The 25,477-nt window shown below is 50.7% G+C and overlaps 2 protein-coding genes across 2 annotated transcripts in view; one reads left to right on the forward strand and one right to left on the reverse strand.

Moving 5' to 3' along the window:
• Positions 1 to 3,839, forward strand: part of LOC119107394 (hornerin) — a 34,758-nt gene extending 30,919 nt beyond the window's left edge. The window contains exons 10-12 of the mRNA XM_037230828.1: positions 1,246 to 1,425; positions 2,929 to 3,034; positions 3,736 to 3,839. Coding sequence (XP_037086723.1) covers positions 1,246 to 1,425; positions 2,929 to 3,034; positions 3,736 to 3,839 — 390 coding nt within the window. The remainder of the gene's footprint in view (positions 1 to 1,245; positions 1,426 to 2,928; positions 3,035 to 3,735) is intronic.
• Positions 3,840 to 3,853: 14 nt separating this feature from the next.
• LOC119107364 (desert hedgehog protein B) lies at positions 3,854 to 16,491 on the reverse strand. Its single transcript, XM_037230795.1, has 5 exons — positions 16,345 to 16,491; positions 10,875 to 11,187; positions 9,616 to 9,820; positions 9,016 to 9,273; positions 3,854 to 5,094 (listed from the first exon to the last, which is right to left on the reverse strand). Exons 2-5 carry the CDS (start codon positions 11,184 to 11,186, stop codon positions 4,850 to 4,852), a joined length of 1,020 nt encoding a protein of 339 aa, XP_037086690.1. The 5' UTR covers position 11,187; positions 16,345 to 16,491; the 3' UTR covers positions 3,854 to 4,849.
• Between the last annotated feature and the right edge of the window lie 8,986 nt (positions 16,492 to 25,477).

Raw genomic sequence — 25,477 nt, forward strand, 5'->3', positions numbered from 1 at the left:
ACTGCATCAAATGGTACTAAGGAAAACATAGTCGAAGTTAAAATCACCGACTCTGATCCTAAGCTTGCACCCTCGAAAACCATCGAGGAGGTGGCTGAGCAGCTCGACATCATGTTCCCTCACGACTCTAGTGACATTATTATGATATCAGAGGATGCCCTGAAGAATGAAGATATCATGTCACAAGATGATGATGATAGTACTGAGGACCAGATAACGAAGCCAAACAATTCGGGCATAACGCGAGACCGAATAGAGGAAAATGATAAGCTTATGATGGTTCTGATGGATATGGGTGATGGCAACGAGCCTTCAAAAGCATCACCGAACAATTTAATGAACATGCCTTCGATTGCCCAGGACGATACAGCGACCAGTGGGGAAGCATCTGGCCTGCCAGTGGGAAATTCCCCCGACATGACGTTATCTACGACTGTAAATCCCTCGGCACAGACGTCGATATCGTCCGAAGTCGAAGGGGTTTCCAACGATTCCATCTCTACAGGTAATGATTTTGAAATCCCTAGCATCGCCGCCCTCCTGTCGGCTATTCCACCGTCAATGATCACGGAGCTGGAGCGCTTCCCTGCCGTCACCTCCGCCATGCTGCGTTTGATGAGTCAGCAGAGGGAGGAGGCCTCCGCCGAATCCGCGTCTGAGGCAGACCGCGCGAGAGCTCCTCCATCGCCAGCTCCCACTGATACCCCACCGTCTCCGGGTACGGACGAGTCCGCGAGCTCCGAAGCCCTAGCCGAGCTTCTGACCCGGGTGGAGCAGCAGCTGCAGCGGATGGAGCTGAGAAAGCTGGCCGGCGTCGGTGGGCGGATGCCAGGCACCCAGCGGCCGCTCTTCGAGCGTCTGACCCGACCTGAGACGGCTGCCCGTGCGGCTGCGGCCGGACCAGTCCGACAGAGCCTGCGCACCACGCTGGCCGACGCTCTGCGGCGAACGACTGACCGGCCCGCCACCAGACGGCGGCCGGCGGTATGGGGCACCACGCCAGTCCCGGCAGTGGTCCTTCGGCGAACCACTCCCCGTTCCTTCAGTCGTGGTCGGCTGACGGTCGGCAGCTCTTCGCCTGTCACAGAGGGGGCATTTAGACGGGTCACACTTCGCCCTTTAAGCAGGAGTCGGCCACCGCTGCTTGGCTCGTCCCGTGTGCCGAATGTTCTTCTGCATCGGACCACTACCCGACCCCCTGCCACGGAGCGACCCCACGCGTCCGGCTCCTCCCGAACCCCGCAGGACGGCCGCCTGGCCGCGCTGCTGTCGCGGCTGTCAGAGTCCGACCAGGGCCGGCAACAGCGTGGCACGGCACTGGCCGACGCTCTGCTCGCCGGCACGGTTCCGCCATCTATGTTCGCTGCACGAGCTCAGCTCCGCTCACCAGGAGAGGCGCCTAACGGGCCCCACTCGCTGGACTCTGTGAGAGAGATGAGGGAGTTGAAGCAAACTCGCGGGCATGGAGCGATGTCCCTGTCGGAGGAACTGATGCAGAGGACGTTGGATGCGCTTGCCACGAAGAAGGATTTTATGGAGGACGCTGATCAGATGCCATTGTCATTAACCACCACACTGCCGCCTTCTGCAACCAGGGCAGGGCCAATCGACAACGCGATGAACATAATAAGGCAAAGGGTTCCGCCAGCGGATGATAATCAGTCAAGTGTTTCTGAGGACACTGATGCTCGTCAATCCGCCCAGGTGATGGGCATGACCCGATCCCAGCTGACAGTGGATGTACGGAAGAGAAAACGGCCGCTGTCGCTGTCGGACGTACTGAAACAGGAGATAATGAATCAAATAGCCAACAAGGCAGCAAGCGCGGAGGCAAATACAGATGAGTTCCAGCCTGTTTTGGCGTCTGCACCGCCAACCAGAGCCCAAACATTGCAAAGGCCTCTATTCAAATCATTGAGTTCTTCTCTGGATAATCGACTGAAACCACTTTTTGTTCAAAGACCTTTGGCTGCTAAGGCGAGCCGGGAAGACATGACTCTTGAGCAGAGTTTGAGGGTTGCCACAAGTGCAACAACAACAACAACAACAGCAACATCTGCTCCATTCCGTGCTCTTACTCCTGCATATTCTTCCGCAGCAGCAGATGTTACAGCTTCTCCTATCTCAATCACAAGAGAAGCGTCAGCATCAGTGACCACGACACGACCCATCATCACCACCGGCATGACAGACACTCCCAGGCCTCCAGCGTTGCGGTCTCGGCCTCCTAGGATCCGTAGCAATATTTCTCGCCTGGCGTTGACGACAGCGTCTAGCCTTTCGCCATCGCGGTCAGCTACCGCTGGCGCGTCCCCATCGAGGATTGCGTTCCCTGAGGACCATACACGTAGCACATTGCAAGGACTGGACAATAGATATGATCTTTCGGCTTCAGCAGCTCCTCATGGGTCTAAGTCACTTATCTCGAGGATTAGGTTTCCGACGGCGCGAACTCCCCGTCCTCGGTTGGGTCTATCTAACGTTAGGAAGTGGCGAGGGTCCCATAAATCGTCGGCGAGGCAAAGAGGAAAACATGCGAAATTTTTTGTCCAGTCACCAACCACTGAAGCATCCAGGTCAGTGCAGAGTTTGAGTAGGGAATCGTCCCTTTCACAACCCACACCTACATCCACCACTACATCCACCAGGAGGCCCCGGCCAACCCCTCAGCCTCTAGAAGTGCTGGGCTCTGGCGCGACAACGACCCGTAGAAACAGACTCCGGCTCTCAGACCGAAGTCGGCCAAGTCGACCAAGCCGACCAAGTCGACCAGCCCCCCTCCGGTCTCGCGGGAACTCAACAGTTGGCAGACTGCGCTGGCCGTCCCGAGACGCCGGGAACGCTCCCCGGACGACGCGGCAGCCTCGCCTCCGCTTCCCATCTCGACCTTCCCGGAGACCGTCGTTGGTCTTCCCGTCGAGTCGCCAGACGTCACTGCGGGAGGCGCGTCTCCTCGAAGCCGAGGCGGACGGTCCACCGTCGGCCGTCGACCTGACGCCGGTCGAGTCGCGGCGGCGTGCCTGGGTGTGGAGCAGTGCGCCGCCGCCGCCTCCGGTGGCTGGGACGGACCGCTGGCGGTGGGCCCGGCGGCCGTCCGACCACCTCATCTCGGGGCGGACTGCGCCCGACCCGCCTCCTCCGAGGAGCGGCAGCCGCGCGGACGCGCTTCCGCGGTACGAGCCGGCGCTGCACACCCCCGGGCAGCTCGAGAACCCCGCTCGACCGGCCGAGAGTCGGTCGTTCGACGCGGCGGGGCACCTGCAGGGGCTCGGCTCGTCGCGAGCGGGTCCGGCAGTCGGCCGGGTCGGCCGCTCGTTCCATCTCGCTAGCCGGCGGTCGGCGGTCGGCGTGCTCCCCGAACCCTCCCGACATCAGCTGTACCACGTCCTGGACCGGCCGTACGACTTCGCAGACCGCTCGCCGGACAGACCCTACCCCGTTGTGTATATACAGGGCTGTGGCAGACGATGAGGTAAATAGCCCGCTCGTAAACGTGCCAGGTGTTGCTTTGCAGACAAAATAGTACCGTAACGTAATGCATCAGAGATCACACATGCCCTTTGCCATCGTGGTTTAAGTAGTGTCTTTATCAATCGCAGGGAAGCAATCGTAACGCTGGCGCCCAATCGACAGAGACGGCGAAGGCTGGCGTTGAGACGTCGTCGCTTCTAGTTCCACTCGCGGCCGCGGGCGGCGCCACACTCAGCGCAGCGCCACCGGTACCGCCTGTTGGAGGCGGCCCAAACTACGCGGTCAACTTTGCCGAGGGTCGTGCGAACGACCCGGAGGCGTCCTCCATCCGAGAAGTGTTGGTGGAGCTCAAGAAACTAGACGCATGAAGTGCTCGTATGTTGGTACAAACCGGCCAGGACCTGAGGGGACTGAGGGATAACGCGAGAGAGCTACGGTATGCCTGAGACACTGGTGGAACTGGAAGAGTGGGGAAGTTCAGAGGATGATTCAGACACGACGCTGCTTGGATCGGCGAACAGCCTGCTCGAACCGTTAATCAAAGCATTCCCTGGCGCTACCTTCTGGGGTTCCCAGTCTTATAGACTAATCATATTGTTATTGTATTTTATTGTCTTTTGAAAGAGCCATATGTGTGTAAATACAACAAACGCGAGATAACTGTTTGCAACATTCACATTTTCTGGCTGCCGCCAGTCGCTGCAAATCACATAGTAGAGATCGCCTAAGCGTAGCTTTTACGCCGCGGTGAGCTGGACTGTTGGATTGATCGCCGCTCCACACAACCGCTGTCGATTAGCCTTACATATGATATGCTGTTGTAGGTGACGACAAATTAAGCAAAATGGGCGTCTAATGTTTTCGAAGAGTTGCAATAAGATAAACGTTCAGACGACACGCAGTGACTGAAATAAAACGCATAAAACAGGAGCTTTACTTATCGTAACAATGCACCATACTAAAGCTACACACCACTACAAAGCAATGCAAACACATTTTTTAAAAAGTAATATATCAAGAACGTGCAAGCAATCTGGCAACGGCATCTGGCTCACGCTTGTCAGTGCAAATGTACTGAGATCCACCACAAAATCGGAAAACTACGGCTCAAAACATATTACATTACCCAAATAAAATCAATGCAAGCGTAGTAAAGCCCGCCCTGATTCTGTACCCGCACGTGGCTATAACCCACCACACTGGATGATCTCCTCCCCCTGGTGCGCTAAGAGCGACCTCCACGCGGCGCACCCCTCCGCGCGGCGCCGCCGACTGGTGATCAGGGCGAGACCAGACGGAGCACCCCGCCGCCGTAGGCCCCCAACGTCAGACAACCGAGCCGCGGCGTACCCCTCCGCGCGGCGCCGCCGACTGGTGCTCAGGGCGAGACCAAACGGAGCACCCCGCCGCTGTACGCCCCCAGCGTCAGCCGACCGAGCCGCTTCAGGCCATCCACCAGCACGTTCTTGTCGGCGACGACGAACCTCTCGGACAACAGCGCCGGCCAGAGACGGAACGGCGTTGTCAGCGCGTGGCTCAGCGCGTGCGGGAACGAGGCGTAGTTGGAGGCCCAGACACCGTCCACTAGCAGAGTGCCGTGTTCCGTCAGAGGCACGAACGCTCCTGCGGACGGAACGGCGGAGCGTGGGTGTAGCGCACGGTCATCGGAGCCTAGGCGTGGGGACGGCCGTCGGCTCACGAGAGAAGGGAACTCACGTTGGCGTACAAGGGTGAAAAGCTTCTGATTTACCGGATATGATCGATGATAAAAACTGGCACCTTTTTAGAAGCAATTGGTGACAACATTGTGAAAATAAACACGAATTTCAACACATAAGACCATGTTACACCAGCTTACACCAGCTCGACGTAAATTAAATCTTGATATTGGTCTGTACTCATTAACGCCTGCAGCGTGAGTACATGTCGAAACGTTGACGTTTCGATATATGAGCGAGTTGAGCCATGGAATGCCGCCAAACATAGCAGCCTTAATCAGGACAGTTTTTAGCAGGTGGCAGAAACATGCAACAAATTAAAGTTTATCAGTACTGACGCCACAAATCGGTGTCGACACTGCTCTTCCAGTGCCGCGCAGATCAGTGATTTTCACGGATTTTTTCAGCCAATATTCACTTCACACACTTAACGGTATACAATACGAAATAACTAGGCTTCTTTCTAGTCGTAAGAATCTTGGCTGGCCACAGCATCTTGCGACGGACGTGATCAGTTTGCTGCGCAGCGTTTTAAAGCGTCGAAGTCTGTGGGCTGCTGTTGGTTGCATTCATGCCGTGAGAAGCTGAATGGCTAGAACGATGCTGCTAATCGTCCGTTGTTTTTTAATGTAACAGCGTTGAAAAGCCCTGCCGATCTAGGATCTTCGTTTGTGGATGCCTGAGCTGTAGCCTCAGAGGTAAAGGGAGGTCGTTGGGGCGACACACGTCAAGGATTCATCTCGGGCTTCCTGCCACTGAGGGGAACAGCGGCTTTGAGGTAAGAGGTCGAGCATCGCTGCTGTAGGTCTCTCACATTCGGCATCTGAAATTTGGTTTTGGCACTTGCGGGAGAGAACACAAACTCTAAAACCATGGCGTGTAGTAAGAACAGAATAATCCAGGTGAGTTTGCACTGTACTCACAGTTGGCACTGAATGACATTCTTTGTCAGCAGATGACAGTAAAACCACACTCTAGCTGGTCTGGTCGGTGATTGCCAAAGGCCATTTGAGATTGGCTGCTTGCAATTCTTACATTTTCTAGCTTCCGAAGTAAGTGTTCGTTTTCTAAGTCTATGGTCACAACTACTGTGTGTTTTGAAAGTAAGGAGCAGATAAAAAGTTGCTGATACTGGCAATTCTATTATTAAGGCGTGAGTCATAATTAAGGATGATAGAAAGCAATGCTCAAAAGGTTGTGCACCTGTTAAACAATTCCCTAGAGCATATCATGACAAATTCATGATTGAAATGTCAAGCAAGCCACAATGATATAAATAGGAGCATCTGGGGGATAGTAGTTAGTGCAGCTGCGTTCTAGCCAAGGCATAACCTTCCTCACCGAAGGGAAATATTCTGGAGCAATGTGATACGTAGGCTTTTCGTGACCTTGATATACTTAATTTGGGGCTCGCGGTGTAGTTTCGTATTTAGTTGGATGGAGTGCTGCTCCCCAACTTTGAGAAGAAACTCGGTCAAAATCGGGAGAACATCGTTTGCACCACTTATTTGAGATTAAAGAGGTCAACGCGGCGGGGGTGGAGGAATCATTTTCTCCCCATAGAGCAAGGCGGCCGTGCAAAGTCAGCATTGCTGCATCTACTCACGGACGTTGATTCTGATACAATACTTTTTTCGTGTATGACAGTAAGGTGAATTCATATCCTGTCTTTATCTCTACTATCAACCAATTACGCTACCACCGCCCGCCACGGCCCCGCACGCGGCTTAAGAAAAACGCCGGAAAGCTTCATAAATAGCGTGCACGGAATAGCAATGGTCAACGATACAGCTGCTTCAAGTTATTTCTCTTTTTTCATCTTGCTTGTTTAGGATCTTAATGGTTTTTTAAAACCTAGTGATCGACAAAACCCAGCTTAGATAAGAGTTAGATCTCAAAATGGAAAATAATTACAAAAATACAAAACCAAACGTTCTGCCCAACTGCGAACAAGAACCCCTACTTTCGCTTTACACTCAGATAATATTTCTGTGGCGACACTCTGTAGATCAATAAAAAATTCGGTGCTTGTGTGTAATGCCACTTTTATTGGTTTTCATCACGTATTCAGCTCCGATTCCGTGGTGGAGAATATTTCTTCTCTCCTATGCTAAATCCTCTCCAAGGGCCGGAGATTCGCGGAGCCGTGGATCTCTGCGTGCCCATGTGAGTGTTTAGGATGGTGTTTGACGTCACCATTATGCCTTTTATACAATCTCCATTTTTTATAACTTCAAATGCAAGTTAAATACTGTGGCCACCCATGATTCTGACGATCATATTGGAAAGGAGCTGTGTCGTCACTGATCTGTGACGTCAGCACTGATATAGTATAGTTTATAATATGTTTCTGCCACCTGCTTAAAACTATCTTGATTAAACTAGGCATACACCACTATATTTGGCGGCATCTTATGACTCAACTTCCTCATGCAGCGAAACGTCAACGTCTCGACATGCGTTCTACGCATGCTCACACTGCAAGCGTTAGCAAGCACAAACCAATACTAAGCTTTGAGTTTGGCCTAGCTACAATGATCTTTTATAGAATGTTCTAGTCAGTTGACATTTTTTCATGTTCGCAATTTTGTCATCGATTGGGTCGTAAAAGTGTCAGTTTTTGTCATATCATATATACAGTTCGGTTGCATCCGTTGAATCAGAAGCTTTTTTCATCCCAGCTGACCGGTGGGCAGGCATGAAATAAAACGCTTTTAGTTGTACATCATCATATTGCATGTAAAGCTAAATGAAGGTGCTAGAGGAGTTAAAACACATCGCTTGCATCCGTTGATATCAATATTGTATGGGTTTCGCTCTACATAATTGGGATCATTTTAGGGAGTGCGAGTTCTGCACCGACATTGATTGTGCCAAGATAATGAAGGTCGCCAACGCTTTCAGCTAGTTGTGCGACGACGTCACGAAAACAAAAGTAATATTGTTTCAGATACTTGCAGAACCATGTTATCCGTAAATGCAGGGCCACACGAATGCAGTTTTGCATGGGTGAGGGATGCAAAAGGAAGGCGGGGGGGGGGGGGTGCAGGAGGAAGAAAAATGGCTAATCCTGCCTCCGAAATGCACTTAAAGCAGTTTTCTCCCGCAGCTAGCAGCAGGGGTGTAGTTTCTCAAACATAGTTTTTAGTGGCTGAACCCCCAAATTATGACAAATGAAAAATAATGGACAAAAATGATAACCAAAAGCAGGAAACTACATTCCTGGTTAAGAGGCACAATCTCCTCCCCCCCAACTGGACAGGAAACTGCATGCATTTGGGCTGGTTATGTCAAGTATACCTTTGTCTGATAATTATGTTAGGTTAGTCTCAATCTTCTTTCAGTGTTTGATGGCCAGCAAATGAGACTTTAGTGCAAAGGAACTCCCGAAACGAAAATGTTCGATGGTCATGCCGCATTGCATTTAATTTGCCTTGCTTTTTGTGATTTATTGCATTTAGAGATATCTTGCTATGGTTTCTGAAATATTTGACTCCAGGTGACAATTTAGACGATGCCAAATTTCGTTACTGACAGAAAAGGAGCTTTTCCAGCCCTGCTGGTGTACCTCTGCCACTCTAGAAGGGAAACCTTACCTATTTCAATAGCTTTGACGATGGTGGGCAGGAGAGAAAATTAATGATAAGAAGCTGTAATACTGGATACTTTGATTACGGTTTCACCTGCTAGCAAATATCACTGTGTGCTGCAAAGCCCTGTAAAGATCGTGACTTGGTTTCATGGTCGTCGATGCAAAGGTAATCAGTTCGATACAAGCTTATGTAGATCCTTGGCGGAGTGCGCAAACTACGTCTTACCTACTTACCCTTCATGATGGAGTACTGGACGCTGACTACCGGGCTGTAGCTGGTGCTGTTGGCGGCGGCGACGAGCAGCTCGTCACCAGGTTGCACCTGGCTGGCGTAGACGCCACCCCCGCTTCGCGTGAACGTGACGTGATTGGCCGAGAGCCGCAACTGGTGCCCGCTGGCCAGCTGAAGGTGCAGGTACTCGCCGGTGGCTTGGGGTCGCCGGTCCAGGAAGCCAAGCACTGTGGTCGGCGTCAGCTCGCCGCCGGAGGTCACTGCGCCGAGAGGGGAGCGGTGTCACGGTGGGGCGCGTGCTCCTCGGGGTCGGGAGTGGGGTGTTAATGATCCGTTATCAGCGCGCCGCACGGTAAGTTGTACTGAACCAGGATCTGAATCGAATGGTGAAGTTAACCCATTTCTTACCTTCCCAGTGTGACAGAGCAGCGAAACCTATACGTTGCTACGTGCGATCGAACAGCCTCTGAAAGCTGAAGACAAGAATGCAAACTTTGTAAATGAGCCTGCATAGTCATCAATGATCTTCGTTGAAATCCGCCCGGCCTGCGTCATCGGCCGCGTCAGATCCTCCACCCCGGTTCGGTCTCACCACCAATCACCTGTCAGCACGCGGTCACCGGCCGCCAGCCGGTCCATGCGCCGGAGCTGGCCGCCCTCCAGCGCAACCCCAGCCTGTCCGGGGAAGCAGGAGCCCCACTCGCAGTCGCAGCAGTAGGTGGCGCGCGTCTTCTGGCTGTAACACGTGCATTCGCCGCGCTCCTCGCACAGGCGCGCAATGTTCCAGCGCTGAGGGCGGCCGTGCTTCTGCAGGTGTAGGGGACAACACTGTAATGGGCGGCGGTGCTGCAGGTGTAGAGGGCAGCACGGGCGGGCAGGGTGTGGGGCGCCCTCGACTCACTGCAGTCATCCCGAAGACGTGAGGCTCGATATGAACACGAACGTAGCAGTCGAATAAACTAAAAACTTTCCACTTGACTTAGACTGCAGAATTCTGCCGAACGTAATACACGCATTCCATATTCATGGGTGGTGCCCTTTCGGTTTGGTGATCATTCGCCCAGGGTTATCTCGGTAAATTACAGCACTGGCCGTTATGGGCTCAGAACTGAAAGTGGGAAGAAAACGCTGGAATGATTCTGACATAATGCAGGGGCTCTGCGACCCCACCATCTGAACCCACGAGCTGTCCTGTGTACAGGACCGGGAAGATTTGTATGCAGGGTTCTCGGAGAAGACAACTGGGGCAGCCTGGGCTGCTTTCACTAGTCGGGAAGGCTTGTGAGGCATGGGAGCTAGTGATATTATAACGTGTGTAATCTTAATGGCATTGCTATGAGCATGTATCGCTTGAATATACCTATCCACTCAGTACTGCGTGGTGTTGCGCGGTGAATAGAACCTCACGCTATGATTAACTATCATTCAGTTCTGCTGCAATCATACTTCAGTGCATTACAATTAGACAAATCGTGTTTTTTTTCATTCAGACATTTGAACCATGATCGAGCTGACTCTTATGCCATTTCCTAACATAAATTACATTGCCTATATCAAGGTAGCGCCACTAAAAGCGCCATTGCCAAACATAGGCTAAAAATGTGATTTGGGCTGCATTTTCTGCTATATTTGGAATCGGTAATCGCACAGTAAATGACTGCCAGATTATGTGGCCGGCAGACTGGAAACGTGACCAGTCTCTGATAACGGGGAGTACAATGGCCGAAATTCCCCAATTATCGCAATTTCCGCTGTCCCAGCAGGCTCAGCCACACCGCAAACGCCACTGATCAGCCGTAAAAGACAGATGACTCGACAGACTCAAGCCGCGGCGCTGCACAGGCGCCAGGCATCTCCTCACCCTGCGCTGCCTCGACAGGACCCGCTGTAACCCACGCTCCGCGTCCGCGCCTTGCAAGAACTGGGGCGGCATCCAGTGTGGCTGTCCCACAGCGCCGCGGTACGCGGGGCGCGGCGCCGCTCCGGCCCCCGCGGCCCGCCGCCAGAGGCGCCGACCCCAGGGGTTCGGCGGCCAGCTATCGCCGCCAGAGGCCGGGTACGGCCACGAGCGATCGTAGAGCACGGCGCCGGGCGGCTCCGGCGTCGGGCTGATGTAGGCGGCGACAGCGGAGACGAGCAGCAGCAGCGGCCACCGCCGCGACAGAGGCGACATCCTGCGGCACGGGCGTGAAATGTGGGGAGGACTGGCAGTGGTCGGAGCGAATGGCAATGACGTGACTTGCCGCGGGGGAATAATTATCCAATGATTTGTGATTGTGTAGAAATATCCAAAGGCGTTGTGGTTAAAATCTATCACCTTGTTTTTGTGCATTAATGTTAAGTGTATGCAGCATGGACCATAAGCAATAGTCAATATAATCGGAACATGACGCTTAGAGCAAATATCGTTTGGAACGTATTGCAAGGAACGCGCTTGCACTCAATTCTATAGCAAGCGCAGCTCGTTGTAAGCACCACACACCACCACCTCAACAAAGCATTTTCACCTATGTAGAATTTGTTTGCGAAAATGTGACATGCAGTGCGACGTTTCACCACGATAACCTATTGGTGCCAGATTGCCGCTCTTGGCCAAGTGCCATTGTGCCATTGCCAACTTATTGACAAATCATTCCGGTACGGTTTTGTGTAGCAGGGACTTATGCGCCTGCTATGAGTGCTCAGTTGTCCGCTGTTTTACCAACCGGGCCACTGAAACGGCTTTAGAACATGAGTCTTCGGAGCGATCAAGTGAACACTTCATGCAGAGTTCGGAGCGAACAAGTGAACAGAGTTCGGCCCTTCCAGAGAACCAGTGACCAAGTGAACAGAGTCCATGCAGAGTTCGGCCTTTCCTTTTTGACGGTGCCGCGGGCGAGGAGGCGCAACAGAATGGGTACCACAAGGGGATAAACTTGGTTCGTCTCAGACAGCGTGCAGTCTCCCGACAATAGATCTGTTTTGTCGCGTTATTTGTGATGCTCACAGCTTTCCAAGATATATTCAGCGTTTGCGACAGCCCAATCAGCTACGTCCTTTCATTTCAAAATAGTCCTCCAAATCTTCCGCAGCAGGAAATTGCGTTTCATTCAGTGCTATGACGCCATTTGCGACAGTACGGTGCTCCGGCTCTGATTGCATGCCATTGCCTTCAGAATGTGTTCCTGTCAATGGCAGAACAAGGCCCAATGGCGATGGCGTAGCTTCGATGACAGGACCCGTGAAAAGCTTCTCAACGCTATCAGATCTCCCCATGGGCGTTCAATGGCATGCTCTCAGCACTCTGGGCCGCATCTATGCGACTGTACTATCCATGTGGAAATTGTGCGATGCAGTTATAGGACATTTCGTGACTGTGGTTCATTCTTTTAAAGACCACCTGGACGGCATCACATGAAGCGTTGCATATAGCATGCAAAGCCTTGGCTGAGCCGCTTTAGCTACATGTATAGCGTGCCAAACATCTTAAGGCTATTGATGAACATTGCTGGCATCGTGTTGAAATGCTGTTGGCGTGCATGCAATAGGGCTCCTTTGGACCAGTAACGATTCAGGTGAGTCATGACATATGCATATTTACCGTGCCTAGGATTTGCTACATGTGCCCCAACCATGAGCAAAAGATTATAGCGGTGGTGATTGAAAGAGACTTGAGGACTTTTGACAGACATGGGAAGGAAAGATGAGCACCGACCCCCTTCCTTCTGCCCCATATCCTGGTGGAATTTGAGGTGCGGGTGTCGGGAAAGTGAATCGCTTGCAATCACTTACCAATTTTCTTAATGTTTTTTTTTTCTTCTCGAGAGTGGTCAAAGGCGGGTACAAATTAGTTATATTTCCGAGTGGCTTTGAAAAAGCTGTCACACTGTGGGGTAGCACCGACCTCGGAGCTGCACCGCCCTCCATTTCTCCGTGCAGTCCGTATGAGTGTAACAATGGTTGTGGTCGCCTGACTAACACGTTTTCAATTACCAAATTTGCAGGAAGAGTAGCCTATGCGTGTTGCATCCTGTAAAAATTGTACCTATGACCCTAGGTCATGTCCTTCTGACTCGAAGTAGGTGGAATGCCTCGACATTTCCCACTTTTCAGATTTGCCCATTTCTCTTTTCAGGGCTCAACATACGAAATTTGAGGTGATATCGGAGCTCGCACAGTATTATTTAACAACAGATATCCCGAGACTTGAAGTACACCGAAGTTGTTGTACCTTCGAAGTACACTGACTTCTTGCAACTGTTCAACGGTTAATCAACGAACATTTTTCCTAGCTTTTACACTGTAAAGACTAAATTGCCTTTTCTTTCATTTCTCATTTCATCGCACCGTGAGAAAAACCGTGCTGCTGGACCCGTCATTGCACTTCATGCGTGCAACGATTGCATCAAAGAAGTCACACCCATGTTCCCCGGCCACGCCTTCTGAGCAGTACACACAGATGTCATATGTGCAGAGAACACTTCCTAGTGGTCTCATCTTCCTGTTGTTGCTTTCCCGTTCTACTTTAGCTTTCTTCTGCTTTGTTTACAAAGCACTGAGCGTTTTTTCGCTTGGGCCTTCTCAGTTGCCTTTTGACAGGGGAGCTGGTCATCACGACGCATCTGCCTCTCCGTTTCCGACAACTGTTGTCTGTGTGGGGCACGGGGACTACTGGAAGAGAGATTACGTCACCTATTGGGCTCTTGGGTGACGGTGTAGTCGGGGTGCTGTGCTGTGCCGGTGCTGCCAGAGTGCCGTTGTGCCGGTGCCATGCTGCGGCTGGGCCGGTGCTTCCTGTGCTTCCATTTTTGGCGGCTGCACCGCCAAAAATGGAATCATAGGAAGCAAAATAGAAATAAACAAAGTTAAAGTAAATTTCGTGTCGCTCCACTCCGCCGCTTTTTTGCTAAGCCCGGGAGACATTAAGAGGGATAACTTCTGTAACTCCTGCCTAGCCCGCTAAGGCCCTGTGTTCAACCGAAATAGAAACCTTCACACCAAAACTATTGAAAGGGCAATTTTTTCGCTGATACAGTGATTCTGCATCAGAATATAACTATAACACAATATAACAGAAAATGTACCAAAATTCTCTTTCCAATTGTTAGCCTAGTACGGGAATGGGTACGGACCATTTTATGGAATAACACTTTCATGCAAGGCAGCTGCAAGACGCTTCAAGGTGAGCAATGAACAGAAAATATACGCAACATTGGAGAACCGCATCTATTTACGTTCTAAAGTTAATGCAAAAACCCGGCGGTGGAAGTGGCGATGATACGTGATGGACATTGTCGAGATCGTACGAAATTCGCTTTACTTCACCCCACTTCGAACCCCACTTCAAGTGTGAGTGCTGAGCCCAATATATGTTTATGTTCTTGTCTCACTTTATGTCCATTGGAAAAACGGACAGCCATTAAAGGCGAGGGTATCGAAGTTCAGATGCATCTCACGCATTCCAGAAGCAGACATTCCAATGCATGTTCAAGTGCCGCATTTCCTTCGTGGCTACATGTTCGTAGTCAGTATGATAAAGAAATGATGACAGGAGCGACGCGGCTTCACAACTTCACGTGATAATACCTTGCTTTCCATCCATGGCTGAAAACCGTGATGAGATGAGAAACCTAGATGTAGACCATGTGGGTCACTGCCGCATCCCAAATCTGCCCTGCTTTGATTAAGCAAAACTACATTCCATCAGGAGTTGCCCGATTAACGAGCACAGTCTGTAGACCGGCTCGACAGCTCTAATGTGTGTCGAATGCAGATGTAAAAAGCGTATCGCTATCAGTGTTCAGTTCCCAGCACATGTAACTGACACCAACAAGCTCCTTGATGCTTTTGAAAGTGAATAGCAATGCATTACGCGTCAGTTTTGGCGTATTCCTCAACATGAAAATGTGCCTACTTGCCTGGGGTACTTCGAACTCACGCCACTATCTCAGCATCCAAGCTCAACGCCAGAAAGTTGAATAGGGATTTACAAGGCAGGCTCGAGTTACGCAAAGTTGCAAAAGCCCAATTACCTGTCTATTTCTGCCCTCGAAAACTTGATCTCATATAATAAACGACGTGAGCTAGGAATAATTCTCATTTCAGCAACGGGGGGGTCATTTTGCGGCAAGTGCGTAAAAAGACGAAACAGCTGCGCAAAACAGGAGTGCGTCACATACTGACTGACAGACTGACGCTGTTCAAAACAGGAGTACGTTACCGACAGTGGGATTGACGCTGTTGAAAGCAGGAGTACGTCACAGACGTTGGTAATGACGCTGTTCAAAGCGGGAGCACGTCACAGACAGTGGGACTGACGCTGTTCAAAGCAGGAGCACGTCACAGACAGTGGGATTGACGCCGTTCAAAGCAGGAGTACGTCACAGACAGTGGGATTGATGCCTTCAAAGCAGGAGTACGCCACATGCAGTGGGACTGACGCTGTTCAAAGCAGGAGCACGTCACAGACAGTGGGATTGCCGCCGTTCAAAGCAGGGGTACGTCACATACAGTGGGCACTGACGCCGTTCAAAGTAGGAGTGCGTTACAGACAGCTGGGATTGACGCCGTTCAAAGCAGGAGTACGTCACAGACAGTGGGATTGATGCCTTCAAAGCAGGAGTACGCCACATACAGTGGGACTGACGCCGTTCAAAGTAGGAGTACGTCGCAGACAGTGGGACTGATGCCGTTCAAAGCGGTGAGCACGTCACAGACAGTGGGATTGATGTCGTTCAAAGCAGGAGCACGTCACAAACAGTGGGATTGACGCAGTTCAAAGCGGTGGCACGTCACAGAAAGTGGGATTGACGCTGTTCAGAACTTGGCCGTCTCGTCGAAATGACTAACTGGAATAACCGGAAACGATTTCAAACATTGTAGTTGGAATAGTCCAAGTCAGTCTAATAGCCTTTCAACCCAACGCATCCAACGGAGAATAGCGTAAGCATTGCCATTTTGGAACGGTGGTTTTGCTGACGGTGGTCCATGCCGACTTGAACCAATACTGGGCCAGAATACTGTATGTACAGAATGTCTTCGCCGGCCACCCGTAGAGCCCTGCTGTATGCCGCTGGGTACTCGTGGTTGAGCTGCTTCAGTCAGTTTGGACGTCTGTGGCCCTGGTTACATGAACCAGTTATTCTCGACGAATCGGTATGTCATCAACCTCTCGAGTTGTTCCACGTGTTTGCAAATGTAAGCATATTGAGAGTAGCGTGGCTTACCGGACAATGCCTGCAACAAAACGAATATAGTCGTTTCCCCCCAAAAAAATCGTTCCAGATGGATGGCAACGGCAACAACACATCCCATCCCGCAGTGTCGGAAGACCACAAAGAGCCTCTTCTCACCTGCACCCCTGCAGTGGAGCAGCGCGAGAGTCCCCAAGTGCCGGCACCTCTCCCCTGTCGCCCGCGGCTGAACCAGCGCACAGACCAGCTCCGACGGGGCGCGCGCGCCTCTGGAGCGCCGTCGCCGCCGCTGCTGCTCTTATCCGCGTCGGCACCGATGACCGACGACCGTCGACGCGGCCGGAAGGGGCCGGCCGTCTCGGCGCCGGCGCCACCTGTTCCGGCAAGGCGGCACACGTCGGAGACGCGAATAGCCGGGGCGCGGTGGGGACGCGGCCGGCGCGGCAGCGATGCATCAGTGGCGGATATTTCGGGGCGAGGGTGCGTTCTGGGCGGCCGATGTGTGGCCTCCCACTTGTGGTCAGCGGTGACGTTCTTGGAAGGCGTGGTGACGCGCCATCGGTTCTTGCTGTGGCGAGACGGAGTGGGAGGGAGGGGTTTGTCTGGCTATGGGAGGGCTAGGCCGGGCCGCTACGGAAGCCTGTCAGTCTCCTGCCTTGTACCTTCACCTTCGTAATACCACACCGACAGTCGAAGGAAATGAAGGAAATATATTTTTGTACTGCTACGATGTTTCAGTGTTGTTCTCAAAGTAAATTTACCAAGATAGCGAACAGTGTATAAAGCGAAGCCAACGAGGCGAACCGCTTCCTGCCCTCCACCAGTTACGGGCAAACACGTCTCATATTTGTGTGCAGGTATTAGCGACGAAAAGTAAGAAGATAGTAAGATAGTCTCCTAACCGAACAAACCAAATAATTGTGCGTTGTATCTCTGGTGCAGTATCAACACACAATTGTACTTATTGGGAAATCAAACTTCATGAACCGCGTTCGGGCGGCGGCTAAGAGCAGAATTGTTTGGCAGCTTATATGACTTTGAGCTATTTCATCACCTTCCAACCTTTTTGTGGGTGACTTGAGCCTCGCCCCGAAATCGGCTTTGTAAAGACTACTTCAAAAATACATAAAGCGTTACTCATGATTTTCATTAAGATGGTGAAGCATCTGTCCGTCCGTATGCTTATCATAAACCAAAGAAATGATACCCATGATAGCAATTTACAAGTTTTCACCCGTCCTATGTCATGCCTTCATGTCTCACATCAAATTATTCAGCGGAACCGCAGGTACTTTTGATTGCACCATGGGTTAAATGCATCGGTGACAGGAGCTCATGAAGCTCAAACTAAATACAGTCTCAGAACAACCGTGGAAGTACTGTTTAGTTCCATGCTAAGTGCCGTGCAGATCGATCTAATTGCTCTTTCGTAGGGGTCAAAAAGCAGGCGTGCGTACCGGGGGCTCGTAGAATGAGCTCTCCGGAGGTGCCTGTCACACCTCGAGGAGAGCTCCAACATACATCACACGGAGACGGCCCGTTAACACCCGACCGGGTGGCCGGTTGGATACTCTTCGCTCGCGCGGCGGTCAATATGAGCCCTCTGAGATCTCAGGAACTAAGAAAGCTGGAGACACCAAATTCACAGGGTGTGTTGGCCTGTACGTAAACTCACTTAGGTCAAGGTTTAAGGTTCCTAGACTTTGGTTCCTAGGTTCCTAGGTAAGGTCCCTAAAGTTTTGGTCACATACGGCCAAAAAAGGTAAAATTTCAGGTTGGTTCCAAAGGACCTCTGGAATCTAGATAACTGTTCTAAGCAAGAAATCACATGCTCATATAAGGTCAGTGACATCGTTTGACCTTTTTAAGACCATGGTGTCCAAAGTCATGCAAGACTGCTTTGAGTTTTGCATTTGGATAAGCGACAAAGCTTACGCTAGGCAGTATGCTCCTAAAAACAACATGTTGACCTGAGTCATTCTAGATCAGTGACCTATTTTGACCTTTAAGAAGTGTATGGAAGGTGTATAAAGCGAATTCTAATATCAATGAATTCGAAATGAGTACTAGAAACTATCCCATACAGCGAGCCCTGGAGAAATAAAACAGGTTTATTTTTACCTTGATCTGTCCTTCATACCTGACCTTGGATCAGTGTAATTTGTTATTCAATTGTCGTGTCGCCTAAGAAAGTATCTCAGAGGTGTATGGCTACGTCTTACTCGCCATGTTGTTGCATTAGATTCAACTATTCCCTGGAAGTTGCCCTCGCTGAAACCATAGCCTCACTTCGACCTGCCATGGGTCAGCGACCTGACAAGGTACATCTAAATTTTTGCAGCCAGACGATCCGCTACTCTATTGCCTACAGCTATGCAAAATTTTCCGTTCGGAAACCATTCCGGAAAAACCTTCGGGGGTCAATTTGACCCCCAACCGAGCGCGTGCTAAAGAAGCAGCAGCCTCACGCCTCCAGCGCATTTCCTGCCTTGCTTGGAAGCTCCTGGCGTTACATGTTTGCTCCATCTACACCACATAGCGTTCTGCCCTCTGTTGGCGCTCCAATTCAGTCCTGCTACATGCTCGGGCAACGCAAACGCTAAGAAAGCCAACGTGTCTCCACTTGTGTGTGTCTGCGGGCAAAATACAAATATGTGACGTCTGTAAGTTGTGATGTAATCATTCGGTCCTATTTCATTCAGCTGCATCAAACAGGCCTTGGCACGTGTCTCAGTGCGAAACTTCATCACTTGCAGCAGATCACTTTATGCCATGTTCACGAGTAGGGGTTGTATGTTATCCTGGCGTCTGCGCTTTCCCTATTTCGGTTCGATGGGTTGCATTAGTGATGTCATCAACCTCCGCTGTTTTTTTATGAAAATATGCACGACTTTCACCCTTGTAAACACCCTTTCCGGGAATAACTGTTACTGACAAGTGTCTTGTGATTCCTCGTCGCTAAAAGCATATCAATCATGCATATTTGTTTTAAGACATATGCCGCCAGGTCCAGTCTGGCTTTGCACTATGGTGACATTTGGAAAAACCGTTTTAATCTGTCTAATTTTCACAACAAAAATGTGTTTTGCCCCCACGTCAGAACATGGATATATTTTGACATGCGTATTATATGCGCTATGTGCACATCTACAACATCACACACACACACACACACACACACACACACACACACACACACACACACACACACACACACACACACACACACACACACACACACACACACACACACACACACACACACACACACACACACACATATATATATATATATATATATATATATATATATATATATATATATATATATATATATATATATATATATATATATGTAATGTGCGTGTGTGTGTATACGTGTGCATAAACATACATATTTGTCTGATTAAAAATGACCGGTAATACCACATTGCCAAGCTTCTTCATACATCGTTCGAGGTTCAGAGCTTTCCACCTAGAAAAGATATCCACTGGCATTTAATGTCACACAATGCCATTTGAACGCTTCACAGCAAGATTGGGACGATGAAATTGTTGACTTTCCTCACTGCCGCTCTTTAAACATTGTGAATCCCCCCCCCCCCCCTCCCCGGTCGATGCGACCAGTCCTGTCATTGGAGGCGGGTTTCAATGCTGGCGTAGTAACCCTGCAGTCACGCTGTTCCAATATCCATGAAATCTTCCGTGCCGTAGAAAGCATTTCTAGTCGAGCTGTATCAACGTAGGACAACAAATAACACCCGACCTTATCTGTAGTTTGCGTTCATCAAGCAGTCAAAAATGCTCATGTGAAGTAAAGCATTCTGTCCATTACAGACACAACGCGTACTGTTTCAAATTACACAGTTCAACTAGGAAGTCAAAATACGTTCAGCTGCTTTAAAGGTCCAGCTCGCCTGGTTTCAGGACGTCAGTGACCGTCTGCCGCTACAAGCACATGACGACCTGACGCAATAAGGAATATCGGCACTCATCGGTCAATTAATTTGGCTCCTAAAAGCAGGTCAGAAAGCAAGTATATCATGCAGATTCGCCGCATCTCCATCATTGGCGGTTTCCTCTGTGACCTGGCAATCAGGTCTGGTATGACTCACGGTACCAGAGGTGGCACGTGACACACGGTGCTGCAGCTGTCACGTGACGTAACGCTAAAGAAGACCTGCGTCATGGCCGGGAGTGTCACGAGGCCGCGCTTCGCCGGAGTGGACCGGACATGCCGGACGCCCAAATTAGCCGGCCCTCTGTGGACGAGCTGCTCAGGGGGGGGGGGGGGGGAGGGAGGGGGCGGAGACAGCGCGAGCGCCGAGCGCGGACGCACCGTGTGTCACCAGGGTAATCTGGGTCACGCACGCTTATTTAAGGCGAGTCACCGGGAGAAGTCGGCCGCGGACTGAAGTGGCTCTTCCTCACGCTGACGTCGGGTTGGCGTGGCTTAGCAGAAACGGAAGCAGCCGTGCCGCTGGACCGCAGCAACAAATGCCGCTGAATGTTTTGGTTTCGGAGATGCGATTGCGCGACAGGTTTTCTATTTGCACTCATACTATCAACTACACGTCGATAAGGCTCAGTGAACGCGTAGCAAGGCCTAAAAGTGTTCTGTGCTTCAGGAATAAAAAACGTAAAATTGAGAAATAGCGGCTTTCGGTTAGTCGCATTCATGTTCTTGCAAACGTTCTGCGCTTACGCAGCAGACGACAGAGAGCAATCTTCCGTCGATGCGCTCCAATCCTTAGGACGGTTCATAGCAGGCTTTGTGCATATTTAAAAAACATGCTCTAGTGAAGCCTCAAGACCAGTTACGTCTGAAATAGCACCAGGAGGATGCGTATTGAAACGTCCAGAGCTCATAATGTCCAGCGGTCAAAAAGTCCAGAATCGCAGCATCCAGTGTTCACAACAACCAGAAACCGTCCAATATCCCTGGACAGAGGAGAATCAGAGAACCCAGTATTCATGAAGTCCAGCATGCGTAAGATCCACGGGTTGGGATACTGCTCCATTTCTTCCCAACGCTTAAGCTAATGGTTTGGATATTGCCCGATAGAGGGCTATCGGAGCCGATTTCGCCCGCCTCAGCCGAAGAGTGACGTCATGCGGTACAGTGCTGCCCAGCTCAACCAGTGCGCATGGATTTGGACGACGTTTTGTTTGAGCGCACAAACTCTGCCGCGTCAGCACGCCTTTGGCAGCAGGCGCATTAAAGAATTCAAAACCTTGATGCCTGGCTCGTGGCATCGGAAATAGCTGGTTACTCCGCAGTACCCGCGCGGTAATCGTGGAAAGCACTTGTAGGGGTGTCGGCTGTTTGGTTTTGCGGGATATGGATAAAACTATCGGTGGTATATGGTTCCATTGTTTACTGTATGTGTTGGGGATGTTTCTCATTTTTCGAAGAACTTGATGGCTGATGTGCAAGGCGGACTGATTTGATGTCTGCTCCAGGTAGGCGCGCATGTAGATGTCCAGCGTCTGGCACGCTAACCAATATTGTTAGTGATGCTGTTCGGCCGATTCCCCCCCCCCCCCCCCAGCTGCAAATTATTTCAAACGCTCCCGCAAACGGGACTTATTCTGAACTCTACATGCCTTTACTCTCAAAGAGAGGGGGTGGGGGCTGCCTCATCAGCTGAATCCGGATACTACTCCCTGGTGAGACGCGTTCAATGGCCAAGCCCACAAACAATTCGTTTCTCCAATTAGGTACGCTTTAAACAGGGCGTGGTTTACCAAAATAAGTTGGTTGGCTAAGCGATGCAAATACAACGAAGAGTACCATGATCATATGCCAACACATTGGTTTCTCTCCAAATTTGGCTCACTTTTTCACAAATCTGCAGCCTGCAACCCAAGTTCCAGCGGAGGATGAAACCCCTGCAACTGAATAGGGAACCGCACTCCCGGTTGCAAGTAAATAGGAAGTAAAAAAGGAAACGTTGACTACGAATGTGTTCAACTGCCTGCCAAACGTCACACAAAACACTACGCACGTGCCGCGCTAAAAGGCGCTGTTGATTCACCATCTGAACAGCGGAGCCGAGTGTATGTCACTGAGCTGGTTTGCGATATATAAGCTGAATGAATTGCGGACATCGTGAGCTTGTATTCGCCATCCACTTTATCAATCCTGACACGCTTCCTTCCCTTTACGCTTCAGAACCTTCTAAGTATAGAATTTGGGGTCCAGCAACACCAGTCCGGAGTTTATCGAGACGGGTGCGGTTCGCGCCGCTGAGGGGCGATGGTGGCATGGTAGTTAGTGGTTAGGGTGCTCACCTCTGGACTTTTCTATCCTGGGATGACGTCGTGGTCATACTACTGCCGCATCCCACGGGCCTAATGCCTGATAAATACGTAAAAAGGGCGTTCAGCCTCGAAATAGCCATAGCAGCCGGTGAGACGTAAAGCCCCATTCGGTATTACAGCCTGTCTGACAAACAAACGGCACCCGCTAAATTTGCAGACAATGCCTCCGCTCAATCACTGCATGTATACGATAATAATAATTTGCAATCAGTTGGACCCGGCGCTCAGACACAGGCCAGCCCAGAGGCTGCCAGCTCGACGGTCCGGCCGGCAGCCACGTCCGCGGCGGGCCGGCGGACGAGGCAGCCCGGTTGCCAAATAAAGAACGCATTCACGCACGCGCCGTCCCTCGCCCGAAAACGGAGCTCCGCCACACGCGCACGAGGCCTGTCCATGGGGCAGCCCGTCCGCGGTCGAAACACTGCCAGCTCAGTAGCGCACGCCGCCATCTTCGCGTCAGAGCCCAAGGCCCCCGACTCGGTTTCACTCGGTTCGCCGCGGTACACATCCCGGCGGGCCGGCCATCCGGATATATCGGGTATCACGGGATCTCGCTCATACTGGACCGGAGTCTCCACCCCCTCCCCCCCCCCTCCACCTCCTTGACGGGCGCCTTAATGGAAGAGCCCCTTCTCAGTCAGGAACCAGCACCGGACAGAGTCCCTCTGCCCGTTTTCTGTAGAGCCCAAACGCGTCGAAATGGGACCCCTCTGCCATTTATTAAACCCGCTGCGCTTGGGACCTTTTCGGGTCGGTGAGTGTCCGCGCGTTGATCCAGGGTCAACCATCCGGGCCAGAGGGCCTCCGGCGTCAGAGAGGGGACCAATGCATCATGTGTATTAATGGTAACCGCTTGGAAATCTGAATAGGGACGGAAAGGTCCTTCAGCCCCAATCGGGAAGTGCACGGGCTCTCAAATCTTGGCTGAAGACTATTGGGGTCTGGCTGTTGAAGGGGAGGGGGGAGAATGGTGAGGGGTCCAGGAACCCCCGGAAGGAGCTCCTTCGGAATCGTGAAGTCCAAAAAATGACCACACTGAATGAGAAGAGCAAAAAATATTGCCAAATAAAATTCTGACAATACCGTAGCAGCGTCTAGCATTATGAAAAAGACCCCTCTGGCAAACACGTGGACCTCCTCTGGCCGCTCAGTCGGGATCCTCTGGTCGCCAGGGGTACATTGGTATTCAAGGGCCCTTACAACTACTTAGACCTCAGTCGCTCTTCAAACTATGGACACCAAGGGATCTGGGAAACTACTAGGATACCCTGGTCGCTCAGGGGTCGCATTCACCGCTCAGGTACCTCCAGTAGCGCACACAGGAGATGTACAGGAGCCCGTGCCCCGCCCCCTCCCGCCCAAGGGCTCTGGGGACAGACGATCAAAGACACGAACGCGGCTTCGAGGGGCCCGAAGGGACCGGTGAAGATTGTATTAGGAATCCCGGCCCTGCGGCCCGGGCCCGCACAACCGGTATTATTTGCGCATAATCGGTGCTACAAAGACTGGTGTATGTAGGTGTAAGATCCATGTAAGAACAAGCGCTAGGTAAATTACGCAAGTTGTTCAGTGCATTAGCGAGAAACATTATTCACATAGATACGACAGTAGTATTAGCCTTATTCATCGTATAAAAGCTACGGTAATGACAATATAGTTTGGTCGATATTTCGGCAGCATGCCTTTATCTAAACAATAGCAGAAGCGAATTCAAAATTACCTGCCGATGATCCTACTCGATTTTTCAGTTTTTTTATAGCAAGCCACAGGTTTTGCAGGACACCAACATTCAGAGGTTTAAACAAAGAGCGAGTGCCAGCCATTGTCACGATACAGTGCTACCTAAGAATTAGAATGCGCGAACATACGGGTACATGCAAACGAATTCAAGCAAATGGGCCTCACGCATCACGCTTCATTCAAACATGTAAGCAAGTTGAAGTAAACAGGCATCACACATCGCCCATCAATTACACATGCAAACGATTTCAATTAAACAGGCATCGCACAATACGTGTCAGGTATCACTTACACATGTAAACGATTATAAGCTAGCACACGTCACACATGAAGGCACATATCACGTTGGCATAATCGGCCATGATGAGCCCTGTATGTTAAGATTTGGTCGCCGACTTTTTATAAGAATGAGCTCACTTATTTTCTTGTCTGGGTGGTCCTGTGCTCTGTAGATGGACGTGCTTTGTAGTCATCTACAGAGCACAGAACCACCCAGACAGCAAAATAAGTGAATCCATTCTTATAAAAGCTGGCAACCAAATCTTAACATACATGGCTCATCATGGCCGATTATGCGAACGCCATATGTGCCTTTTTGTGTGATGTGTGTTAGCTTATAATTGTGTGTATATTTGGTAATTTGTAAAATTGTGTGTATAATGGTAATTAGCTTATAATTGTGTTTACTTGTGTAAGTGATGCCTGACGCGTGATGTGCGATGCCTGTTCAATTGAAATCGTTTGCATGTATAATTGATGGACGATGTGTGATGCCTGTTTGCTTCAACTTTGGTTTGAACGAAGCGTGATGCGTGATGCCTATTTGCTTGAATTCGTTTGCATGTACACGCATGTTCACGCACTCCAATTCTTAGAAAGGCAGTGTATTGTAGTAATGGCTGGCTATCGCTCTTCGTTTAATCTCCTGAGTGCTGGTATCGTGTAAAAACTGTGGCTCGCTGTTTTGTTTTTTAAGCCTGAAAAATCAAGTAGGATCACCGGCAGGCAATTTTGAATTCGCTTCTGCTATTGTTTCCATAAAGGCATGCTTCCGAAATAGCAAACCAACTATATCGCCATTCTCCCGGTTTTTCTCCGAGGGAGAAGGCTGTCTACTGTCTACTACTACTGTCTTATCTGACTACGAGATAATTTCAAGTTTACAAACCGCGGATACTAGAGAAGGCTGCGCAGACGTGACGTCACCGTGCGACTAATGTTTGGTAGC

Source organism: Pollicipes pollicipes, unplaced genomic scaffold, assembly GCF_011947565.3.
Source record: "Pollicipes pollicipes isolate AB1234 unplaced genomic scaffold, Ppol_2.1 Scaffold_6686;HRSCAF=7923_pilon_pilon_pilon, whole genome shotgun sequence".
Taxonomy (NCBI): domain Eukaryota; kingdom Metazoa; phylum Arthropoda; class Thecostraca; order Pollicipedomorpha; family Pollicipedidae; genus Pollicipes; species Pollicipes pollicipes.